We start from the raw sequence: 12,006 nt of genomic DNA on the forward strand, positions 1-12,006 counted from the left end.
GCATGTTTAGGTTTCAGAGCACATCGTTTTTACCTCAGTAGCCACAACACATAGTACAGGACTAAATGTGAGGAGGAATTCAGTAGTTCTTGGTAGTTATGTTGATTAATCTCCTTAGAAGAAAAGAACTTTATAAGCTACAGATGCTAAATAATGAGTTTGTAACTTGACGGGTCCCATGGGCTGCGTGTATTTCCAAAGGAAATGCAATTTGTCGAGATTTGACATCCTCGAGTTGATGTCTTCACTCAAACTATGCATGTTGCTTTATTACTAAGCAAAGAGCATCTCTCTCGTTTCCTGTCCCTGCAGGTTGCCATGGCTGCTGTCGACAGCTTCTACCTCTTGTATCGGGAAATCGCCAGGTCTTGCAATTGCTATATGGAAGCTCTAGCTTTGGTTGGAGCCTGGTACACGGCTAGAAAAAGCATCACTGTCGTCTGTGACTTTTACAGCCTGATTAGGCTGCATTTTATCCCTCGCCTGGGGAGCCGAGCAGACCTGATCAAGCAGTATGGACAGTGGGCCGTCGTCAGTGGTAACCTAATTTAAAGTCAAGATAATCTTTTCTCTTTAAGTTGCATTTTAAGTCAGATACATTTTCAAGGAGCTGTTGAATTTAATGTGATGTTTTCATGGGAATATACTGATTAAAAAAAATAAAGCATGTGACTTCTGCTCTGATTATGTTCCTGTTTTCTTACTGCCTTCATCTTAGGAAGAACTTGCCCCATGCTTTGCATCCTCCTCACTCTGCTCCTCCCATTCCCAGGCCTACCCTGGTCCCGTTTCCTCCCCTTTCCTTTTTGCTCTTTGTTTCAAAATTGCCCCTAGAAAGCACTTTCAGAAATGCTTCACCTATTTTGACTTTTAGTGTATCATTGTTTCCCAGAAAAGCCACATAGAAGATTGAAAACAGAGTCCTCCTGGGTCTCATAATCCATGCAATGAATGTAAATCACCTCCTCGTCTGCCTGTCAGGGTGGCTGGGAGAGTATTTATCATGCATCACTCATGTTATTGATCCATCATTGTCCTCGACTTGTGAATGGTACCTTTATTTCTAGTGCAAAGTTTTCTCTGATTGAACCCAGCAGTGAGGTATCTAAGGACCTTTTGAAAAGGCACACCTCAAATCAGCACACTCACTCTTCCTGGCTTGCATCGTAGGTGCCACAGACGGGATTGGAAAGGCCTACGCTGAGGAGCTGGCCAGCCGCGGTCTCAGTATTATCCTGATTAGCCGGAACAAAGAGAAGTTGCAGACTGTTGCTAAAGGTATAGCTGACACCTACAAAGTGGAAACCGATATTATTGTTGCGGACTTCAGCAGTGGCAGGGAGATCTATGCTCCGATTCGAGAAGCCCTGAAAGACAGAGACGTTGGCATCTTGGTGAATAATGTGGGCGTGTTTTACCCCTACCCCCAAAATTTTACTCAGATCTCGGAGGACAAACTCTGGGACATCATAAATGTGAACATTGCCGCCGCTAGTTTGATGGTCCATATCGTGTTACCTGGCATGGTGGAGAGAAAGAAAGGTGCCATTGTCACGATCTCTTCTGGCTCCTGCTGCAAGCCCACTCCCCAGCTGGCTGCATTTTCTGCTTCCAAGGTCAAGTATTGCTGTCTAGAAAATGAAACCCTAATGCAATAGAGTGTTAACTAAGGGTCCGATTTGTTGAGCTGTTTGTCAGAAACTTATATTTGCCTATACTATATTTTTTCCCAATAAGCAAGTTTTTTCCTCTTAAATTTTCCTTTTAAGTGCTCAATATTAAAAGTCTTTTCCTCTCCTCTGTTTTAACAGGCTTATTTAGACCACTTTAGCAGAGCGTTACAGTATGAATACGCTTCCAAAGGAATCTTTGTGCAGAGTTTAATCCCGTTCTATGTAGCCACCAACATGACCACACCTAGCAGCTTCCTGCACAAATGCCCATGGTTGGTGCCTTCACCAAAAGTGTATGCACATCATGCTGTTTCTACCCTTGGAATTTCAAAAAGGACCACAGGATACTGGTCCCATTCTATTCAGGTAGTAGTGTGTTTTCAGGTCTTTTATATTAGGTTAATGTATTGTAAACTTTTTCTTAAATCAGGAATCTGATTTAAGTCTAATGTGAAAAGAAAAGATGAGAATGGTAAGTTCCAATTTTTAAACTTGAAAACTCTTAATGATTTTGGTTAAGACACTAAATTCTCTTTTGTAGGATAATTAAAAATTTTCAAAAGTTCAACTTACGTGGCACCAAAAAGATGAAATATGCTGCTTTAATATAAGTGGATGGTAGGAGTATAAAAATACTAAATATATATATGTGTACATATATATATGTATCTATATGTGGGAATTTCAAAGTGACAACATGATTCTGGTCTTACTCAAGGGGTGACTCTAGTGTAATCCATAAAAACATAAACCATAAACTACGTCTATATTTTATGTAACCATTATTTCAAATAATATCTCAGTTTATAAGACTCATTTGTTCAAGAAACAGAATATTCTTCTAAGGTTTGTTGTTCAAGCATGACAAAGATTTGGGTCTTTTGGTATTTTAAAAAGTAACTTTGTATTTGAAAATTGGGATTCTAAGTGTTAGTGAGAAAATTCAATGATTTATTAAAATTTGTGTTTCTTTGTCTTGCATAGTAAATGAATGTACCCTAGTTTAGACATTTTTTTTTTTAATATTGAGAGCTTTCTTAATTACTAAACAAATATTTTTGGGACTGTTTGCATAGAGATTATTAGATTTATCCCTAATAAATAAGCAAGTAAATCAACAGTTAATTTTTACTTTTATGAAAAGATCTGGCTAAAGATTTCATTAATAAGAAGCGTTTTTATTTAAATGGTCATTTCCAGATTCTTTACTTACTTGAGAAAAGCAGAGGAACCTACAAAGTAGTCTCAGAAGCCACTGGACATGACGTTTTCTTAGAATTGAGTATATAAGGCCGGGTGTTGTAGCTCACGCCTATAATCCTAGCGCCCTGGGACACCTGAGCTCATGAGTTCTTGGCCAGTCTGAGTCAGAGTGAGACCTCATTTCTAGAATAGCTGGACATTGTGGCAGGCGCCTGTGGTCCCAGCTACTTGGGAGGCTGAGGCAAGAGGATCACTTGAACCCAAGAGTTTTGAGTTTGCTGTGAGCTGTGACTGCGTGGCACTACCAAGGGCAAGAAAATGAGACTCTATCTCAAAAAAAAAGAAATAACGAGAATGGGGTTAGATGGAGTAGATATTTTGACTGTGTTCATAAAACACCAACTTTTGTGTGTGTGTGTGTGTGTGTGGTTTTTGGCCAGGGCTGGGTTTGAACTAGTCACCTCTGGCATATGGGATCAGCGCCCTACTCCTTTGAGCCACAGGCACCGCCCAACACCAACATTTTAATCAAAATTAAACTTTGCTTGAGAATATATTTTTCTGCCTAGAAATTCTGTCAAGGTGATTTAATTCCTAGAGTAGTGTTCTGTATAAAGTTGTTAAAACTTTCCATTTTTTCCTATTCCATTCTTTTAATTTTATTTGACTCAAATTATTTTCAGGATTATCTATTTTTTTTTTTTTTTACAATTTTACAGCAAAGATTTGATTCATCAATTGCTGTTTGTGCATAGCCTATTTCTCTGATAGCTTTTGCTGCTATGACTTTTCTTTTTCTTCTTAATACAATTTGTGCAAGTTGCAGAAACCTAAATTTTATCAAGATTTCAATCCTCTGTCAATCTTCAGCCCGCAAGAAAGAAGTTTGATATGTCAAACATGACATGAAGTTGTGTTTTGTGCTGTTCATTCCAGTTAGTCTTGTACTTTGTGAATTAATTAAGAATGATATTACATATTTATCTCTTGACAAGATATGATGGTAGATTGGATGTGAGGGCCTGAGGGAAAGGAAGAAGCAAAACATATCCTCAGGTTCCGAGCTTCAGAAATTCAGTGGTGCCATTTACTCAGATGGATAACCTGGAGGCAGAGCTCGGGTTTGGGGAAGTTCAAAGTTGTGCACACACTGGTTTTGAAGGCCCTGGAAATATTTGGAAGAAGTGGAGTTGGCAGCTGTGTAGTGGGGAGCTCAGGTGGCGGGGGGTGGGGGGGTGGGAGTTGAAGATTCGCAGGGCATCAGCATTTAGTTGGGTGGCAACCGTGGGGCAGTGGCGTCATCCCAGGAGAGCAGGTGGAGAGATGAAAAGAGCAGAGAGTCTCAAGGGCCTGCAGCTTCTAGAGAAAGGCAGAGGAAGGAGACCCAGCAACGGAGACTGAGAGGGATTCTAGGAAGCAGCAGAGCGTGGCTTCTAGACGCCAAGGGGGAGAGAGTTTTGAGGCAGAGGGAACAGTCTTCAGTGTGATGCCAGCTGTCATGTAACATAGGAACAAATGGTGGCACGTCTTAGAACTCTCTGGTGACCTCCTCGATGAAGGCAGTTTGGGAGGCCTCTTAGGGAGAAGGCAGTTTGCCGTGAGCTGACAAGTATGTGGGCGATGAGGCTGTGGCCCCCGTGTGTGAGGTGAGCGTCTTCAGGAAATGAGGCTGTACAGGGTGGTGTGGGCAGTGGGCCCAGGGTGGGCTCCTGCTTGCTTGTTAGTTTACTCAAGTTGGAGAGACTTGACTCTAATTACATACGGGAGAGACAGAACATGAGGAGAAGAAAGGCTTAAAAACAAAGGAGCAAAGTCATGGTTCTGGCCCGGATTTGGAGAACAAGCAGCAAGTGCTGGAGTCCACCTGCAGCTGTGGGACTCGGTCCGACGGGAGGGGCTGCCTGAGTGAGGATGCAGGTCGAGCTTGCGGGAGTGGGGAGGTTTGAGGGAACAATCAGGAGGCCAGGAGAGTGGGATGCCTCTCAGAGGGAGGCGCCATGCTGCAGCATTGCAGTCAGGAGTTGATGGTGGCGTGGGTCTGCTTGTCTGGGTAACTTTGTCCACAGGACTCAGTGTGTTTCACATGTAGTTCTTTCTGTCCTGGAGCCCTTCAAAGAGGCAAGCTGGAGGTATTTCACAGTGTTTCACGGAGAACTAAATGTGTCCCGTGATCCTTTCTGAGTCTGTGTAAAAAGAGGCTAGTTTTGATCAGCTTGCGAGGCCGGGGCCACAAGCATGCTCACTCCCTAGCTGGTGCCTGAGCCGTCCTCACCTCCTTTCGCAGACGCTCTCCTTCCACCTTTGGCGTAACTCCAGTGTGAGGATCCTAGCTCATGGACCTTTACATCCTTCTCGTTCCCATTCTTTTCTTAACATCTTAAGGTTCAACCTGTCACAGTGTCTGGGGAGCGCATGATGTTTACATTAACACATTGTTAACCAGCAAGTCTATGCAGAAACTATCTCCATGTTACCGGGTAACTCGTGACTAGTTAGCGATGTGTTAATCACCAAGATTAATTTCAAACACTCAGAACACGTGCCTTACTGGTGACTCTTCTATCATCTGGGGGTTCCCCAGTCTCACTGAGTAGCGGACACTTAAGGTGCTGCGCCACATCAGCAGCCGCTGTTGGCTTTGGTCACTGAGTAGCAGCTTCCTTCTTCAATCTGGACAGACTGCTCAGGACCCCTGAGTCTGTCCTATGTGGAGAGAGCCAGAAAAAAACCTGAAATCCATCATAGCCGGTACCTCCCTCTCTTACTTGAGTTTGGGAGCTCCCTCCCGGGGCTCTATGCCTTTCTCCCGGCTGTACCATCTACATGAATCGATGAAGTTAGGCCCCTTTACACTGTCTACCAGTACCCAGAGCAGTGTTTTTCAGTCTTTTTTTTATGGCACCCTTGAGCCTATAGTTAAACTTCATGGCACACTTAAATTACGTTGATCAAAAAAAGTTTAAAAAAATATGCTTACTGTGCATTGAATTTCTTTCAAAAATAATTGAATTATCTTAAAAATTTTTCTCACTGCGCCTGAGATCCTCTCCCAGCACCCTAGGGTGTGACAGAACACCATCTGTACTGACCCAGAGGATTAGTCTCCTCCTTTTCCTTTGGGGCTTCCCACTAAGCTCTTTCTGTCCCACTGCCTGGGGTGCTGAGATCTCCCTGGAGTGAGGCAGAAACGGTGTGCCGGTTAAGTCTGCATGTGCACTCGTTAGGCAGCTGGCAAAATGTACCTTGATGCTGTTCCCCTGAAATAGATGGTGGTTATGAATGGAAATTTAAAAAAATAGATTTTCAGGCTAAGCACGGTGGCTCATGCCTATAATCATAGCACTCTGGGAGGCCAAAGCAGGTGGATCACCTGAGCTCAGGAGTTTGAGACCATCCTGAACAAGAGTGAGACCGCCCCCCCCATCGCTACTAAAAACAGAAAAATTAGCCAGGCCTTATGGTGGGTACCTGTAGTTCCAGCTACTCAGGAGGCTAAGGCAAGGGGATCACTTAAGCCCAAGAGTTTGAGGTTGCTGTGAGCTGTGATGCTATGGCACTCTACCCAGGGTGACAGAGTTAGACTCTGTCTCAAAAATTAACAAGCAAAACCCCTAGACTTTGAGGTGCTGATTCCATCCCCACTAAATGAACATGCACAGGGGCTCTGATGATGTAGCCTGTCTCGGTTACCCGCAGGTTTCAGGGTGACCCTACATATAGGTCCTCCTATGGGACTATAAAGAGATTCTTTTTATCCCCTTGATTTATCTATTCTTGATTTAGAATGCTTTGCTTTAAGGCAGGGTCCTCAAACTTTTTAAATAGGGGCCCAGTTCACTGTCCCTCAGACCGTTGGAGGCTGGACTGCGGGCCCTGGGATGAGTCGGCTGCTAAGCAGGACAGACAGCGGTGGCAAAAACACCCAGCGGACCGGATAAATGTCCTAGGTGGGCTGCAGTTTGGGGATGCCTGCTTTAAGGAATGGGCTCCAAGGAGGAGTATCCGTGTATTAGTATTTTCCCACAAGTTCCTGGCTCTTTAAGAAACCAAGAGGCCATAGTTACTTCCCCCAGTACTGGGCCCCTGTCTCCAAGGTGACTAACCTGGAGCCTCTTGACTGGGAACAGCTGTAGCTCCAGGACTGTCTCAAGCAGTTAGTGATATGGGACCCGTCCTTACTCAGTATGGTCTCAGGAATTGCAGAGTAACCTGTGTCCATTTACTGAGCAGAGGGTTGGGTGAGCTCTGTTATCTTACATCTGTTCAGGGCTAGCATGTCAGTATTTGGCGGGGGCCTGTCCCTGTCTCTTCCTTAACATAAGGGTGTTAGAACTTCCACTCCGTCTTGGACAGATCTGTCTGAGCAGCATAGAGTTTCTCCACTGCAGCACTGTTGGCCTTTGGGGCAGACAGGGACAGTCCCTTGTCGTGGGGGGCTGTTCTGTCCGCTGCCTACTGGATCCCAGTCACACTCTCCCCCAGTGGGAGAACCCAGAATGTTTTCCAACACTGCCATATGTCTCCTGGGGCACAGTGGCTCTGCCGGAGACCAGAAGCCTCAGCAGAACTCCTCTGGTTCCCTGAGCTTCCTCATCATGTGTCCATACAACGAACCCTGGTGTTTCTAATTCAGTTTTCCTTAACTTTGCTCTGTCTTACCCCTCAAACAACCCCATTTTTCTCATGCAGTACTAACCATGTGAACATCTCTCAGTTCCACCTGACTTGTTCCTGTAATGGTTTTGTAATTTGTGACCAGTGAATATACTGTTTGTATCTCATGAAGTAAAGAGGGAGTCCAATGACTACCTGCTGGTCTTTCAGCCTCATGAGAGGAAGGGGGTGGCCAGGTGGTGACCATGTTTCTGTTCCGCAGGGAATCCAGGGCAGGATCTTACGCAAAAACAGGTGTCCAGTACTAGAGCCCAAGGGCTTTTCTTTTGTTGTAGTTAATGTGATTAGTGGCTATTTATTTAAATTATTGATCTGTGTACTTGTCTTTTAATGTTGATGGCCTGCAGTTCTAACCTTATAACCTTTGTCTCTTTCATTTTAGTTTCTTTTTGCACAGTATATGCCTGAATGGCTGTGGGTGTGGGGAGCAAATATTCTCAACCGTTCCTTACGTGAGGAGGCCTTATCCTGCAGAGCATGAATTTGGGTGATCGTTGGAGAAGTTTCACCAACTCGTGGGAATCTACCGTATTCCGACATTTGGAAAAACATTTATCTTACATATTTTCTTTTATTACTGATTATTTAGCTTACTGTTGAGTCATCATGTGTAAAGTAAGCATAACACTTTCAGAGAGTGCTGAGAAAAAGCCTCAAGGGCCATGTGGGTGGCAAGGAGGCAGTGACAAGGTAGAGGAGCTGATGGAAGATTAATTTTGATGCTTTTTTCCTAAGTTATTCAAACATTGTATAATTTATGGTCTAGGAGCCACAATGATCTAAATATTGAAGTATAATGTAACTTGTCAGCTCTTAAAATGTCAGATTTTTTTTTTAAGGGAAATGGCCTGTTTCACTAGATGAGTTATGGTTTAAAAGAAAAAGATTACTGAAGTGTTATTTTATAACTAAGATTGCTGTTTAGCTGTAAAAATCTGTGTATGTTACATTACATAGCTCTAGTTATAAAAATGCTGCACTTCAATTAATACTTCACTGGAGAACTGTATGTGTGTGTTTTGTGTGTGTGTCTGCCTTGTGTCTGAGCAACTTTATTTATGGTTATATTACTTTAAAAAGATTTTCTGTCAAGATGACTTGATGTGGGAACTTATGGGATATTAAAAATCTAAATTATTTCTTTTCATAGTAAACACGCCTACCAAGTTTTATGCTATAGGTTTGCCATGTGTGATACTACTTCCTATGTTATGTTTTGGTTTTATTTTGCTGTGTTTTCATATCTACTATGGAATGAATTCATTCCTTGATTTGGATGTGTCATGGGTAAGCTGCAGTCGTCTTTCCATTTATAAAATAATTATTGTGGATACATAGTGATTCCTTAGACTACGACCCATTTTATAACTGAAATTTAGCCCATTAGAGCTTGTTATATCTGGTTTTCATATATTTTTGTATGTAATATTATTCCATTCCAGTAGCATTATTAATTATAAATATCAAGTATGGAACAGTAGTTAAAATATTGGACCAATTGTGTGTGTGGTGTGTGATGTATGTGTGTTGAAATAATAAGTTAGAAGTTCATTTTTGGTTCACGTAATGGATTTATGCATTATAGTGACTGCTTCTGTCGGTGTGAAGATGATTAGGCACAGACCCCCCACAATATGGGTCCTCGGCGAAATGTCTTAGTTCAGGTCCTATGAAGCCAACTATTTTAGAGGCCCACACACCCAGTGCTTTGAAAACTGTAAGTCACTATCTGACTATGACAGTATGTGCACATTTACAGTTCAGAGCTTAGCACTGTGGTGCTGCTGCAAAAGCTTGGAAGTTGGTTTAAAGTCCGGGCTTCAGAGGCACTGTTTTCTTGTGAGGTGATATTCTATTACAAGCAGGCCTTAGCGCGCTTTTATGCAATGCACACAGTTTTGCCCCTAACATTGCCTACAGTATTTCCAGATGTGACTTGGGCTTAGAAGATTTTAATGGTCAACCTCAGAAGCTCTTCCACAATCATGTCTTCAAAACATAAGGTGTAAAAAAACTACACACTTGGAGATACTGTGTAACAGTTTTGATGGTGTTGTCTTGGAATCCTCTTGACTTCATGCCACTTTGTCATGAACTTTAATTGACGTGTAATAAACAATAGCAACTTCATGTAAAAATATTGTCAGATAGTTATATATAAGATTATGTGGTCCAGTCATGTCTTAGATTTTTAAATTAGGTATGGAGTCATTGTTATGTGATTAGAATAAGTAAACACACCTTGTCAGTGATGTTTTAAAATTCTGTCCTTGGGAGGACAGACAAGGTAAACATGCTTAATTGGTGCAAATGTGATACAAAGTTGTCCGTAGCTTCAAAAATCAAGACCGAGAATTTCTTTAGATTTTTTAGTTTTCATAAAATGCCTTTTCCCCCCTCAGAGCTCGTCTGAAGGTTAACTGAACCACTGTGGATGGGGTTTCTTATTAAGAATATGGGAATTATGAACCTTTGAAAATTAAAATGTGAATTGAAAGTTTAACAATAAAAGCGGTCGCATCTGTTTCCTTTGGAGAAGGTTTTGTTCCCAATGTTTGTAAGTTGATTGATTGGAATGAGAGATACTTTTTCTCCATTCATACAATGATTACAACAAATAAACCTGCGAACATCTGTGGTCGTAATTTATTAAAAGCTGATGCTTTAGTAACAAAATTGTATGTAACAATATGCCTAGTAAGTCTTTTTAACTTGAGATGGGAGTCTTGCTGTGTTGCCCAGATTAGACTCAAACTCCTGGGCACAAGTGATCTTCCCACTTCAGCCTACCGAGTAGCTGGTACCATAAGCACGTACCATTGTGCTTGCTATCTAATACGTCTTTTAAAGCTACTAAGTTGATTTCTTGATCATTTTTCTGTTCAGTTGAGTAAGACTGATTTGATCATTGAATTTAACAATGCAAAGATCACTGGGGATTTTCCCATGAGCCATGTCTTTCGAATGGTGGAGATGAAAGCTATTATTTGGCAGTGGGTTCAAGAAAGAGTGGGAAGAAAAAGCAGAGACAGCTCTTAGGAGACTTTTTTGTTTTTTTCCTAAACTCAATTTCTTAAAATCTTGTCACATTTGGGAAGTGTGTCCTCAGTCTTGATACTCTGTGTCTTCCAAAACCAATTCCAGTCTGTCTTTGTGTCTGTCATTGTGATGTTCAAGTAACACAAGCATCACAGTAATGGTCCCACGCCTCTGGTTCCTTCTTTCCCCAAGGTTGCTTGGCAGGAGGTTCTTCTTGTTTTTATTGAAGACCACTAAAGTGCAGGCTGCTGGGAGGGCTTGAGACTGTCAGTGGAATGATGAGACAGGGGCAGGGAGATAGCTCATTAGTGGCTGGGTGGGCAGTGGGATCAGTCTGAAGCCTCTTGGATGAGAGAGGTGGCCATGGGGTGGAGGTGCTGGGGAATACAGGTTAATTCTTCTTAATCCAGAGGTAGGTTTCTTTTTAGACAAGAGGTCTCAGAAAGTGGTTTGCCTGCTAGCAAGGTAGGTATAATGTACCCAGTGGACCACGTGTCTGCCTCAAAACTGCCCTTTCTTGCTTAGCACCTACATAATGGGAATCCCACCCAGGATTGGTCTCACTCTGCTGCCCACCATACCTCGACTTGTGTTGCCAGTCCAAAATCCTGCTTTTACTTCCAGATCCTTGTTCATTCAGGAAACGGTCTAGCTTGAGGTCCTAATGAGTAGCCTGGCTTCAGTGTAAGTACTGGCAGCCAAGGACAATCTCTCTCAGGTAGTAGTGCCCTCAGGCATGGTCAGTATTTTCCTGTTGTGCGGCTCCAGGAGAGACCTCAAGTGGCAGAACTCCAACACCAAAAGCATGAAGTTCTTGTCCTCAGAGAAGTCATGGTAATCTAAGACATGCTGGTGGGTAGGTCTGTGGGTGAGTGGGTACCTCCATGGATGTCTTCTCCTCTTGTGGGTTGAGCAGCAGAGACATGATCTTGCCCTGCTTGGAGTTTGCCTCCAAGATTTTGAAGTTTTTGCAAAGCTGCCTTTGACCAATAAAAGCTGCACATAGCGTGGCTTGCGGCACAGGCCCACCAGGCCCCTGGGATCGCTTTCTTGCCCTGACTCCAAAAGCCACAACTCCAGAGAGGCTTTCCCCAGGTCAGCTGATGCCTATACCATTGGCTATTGTTTTAATTTTTTAAATTTTTATTTATTTTGTTGTTGTTGCAGTTTGGCTAGGGCCGGAGCCTTACCCACTGAGCCACAGGTGCCGCCCAGCCTATTATTTTTTAAAAATAAGTTCATTTGAAAAAAGTTTTACCTACTTGCAGAATTGTAGGAAAGGATTTAAGAACTCACCATGCGACTCGGCGCCTATAGCTCAACTGGCTAAGGCGCCAGCCACGTACACCTAAGGTGGCGGGTTCGAATCCAGCCCGGACCGCCAAACAACAATGACGGCTGCAACCAAAAAATAGCC

The 12,006-nt window shown here is 42.9% G+C and overlaps 1 protein-coding gene across 3 annotated transcripts in view; it reads left to right on the plus strand.

Moving 5' to 3' along the window:
- The window catches only part of HSDL1 (hydroxysteroid dehydrogenase like 1), a 21,333-nt gene extending 11,680 nt beyond the window's left edge, over positions 1–9,653 (plus strand). For 2 of the 3 annotated variants that reach the window (XM_012806125.2, XM_023514135.1), the window contains exons 2-5: positions 313–538; positions 1,171–1,616; positions 1,812–2,039; positions 7,933–9,653. In XM_012806125.2, coding sequence (XP_012661579.1) covers positions 319–538; positions 1,171–1,616; positions 1,812–2,039; positions 7,933–8,031 — 993 coding nt within the window. In that variant the 5' untranslated portion in view covers positions 313–318 and the 3' untranslated portion in view covers positions 8,032–9,653. Of the gene's footprint in view, positions 1–252; positions 539–1,170; positions 1,617–1,811; positions 2,040–7,932 lie in introns of those variants that run through there. The other variant, XM_023514134.1, reaches the window with a different exon arrangement.
- The last annotated feature ends 2,353 nt before the right edge of the window (positions 9,654–12,006 follow it).

Source organism: Otolemur garnettii, unplaced genomic scaffold (genome assembly GCF_000181295.1).
Source record: "Otolemur garnettii isolate 467f Iridium unplaced genomic scaffold, OtoGar3 scaffold00047, whole genome shotgun sequence".
In the NCBI taxonomy this organism is placed as follows: domain Eukaryota; kingdom Metazoa; phylum Chordata; class Mammalia; order Primates; family Galagidae; genus Otolemur; species Otolemur garnettii.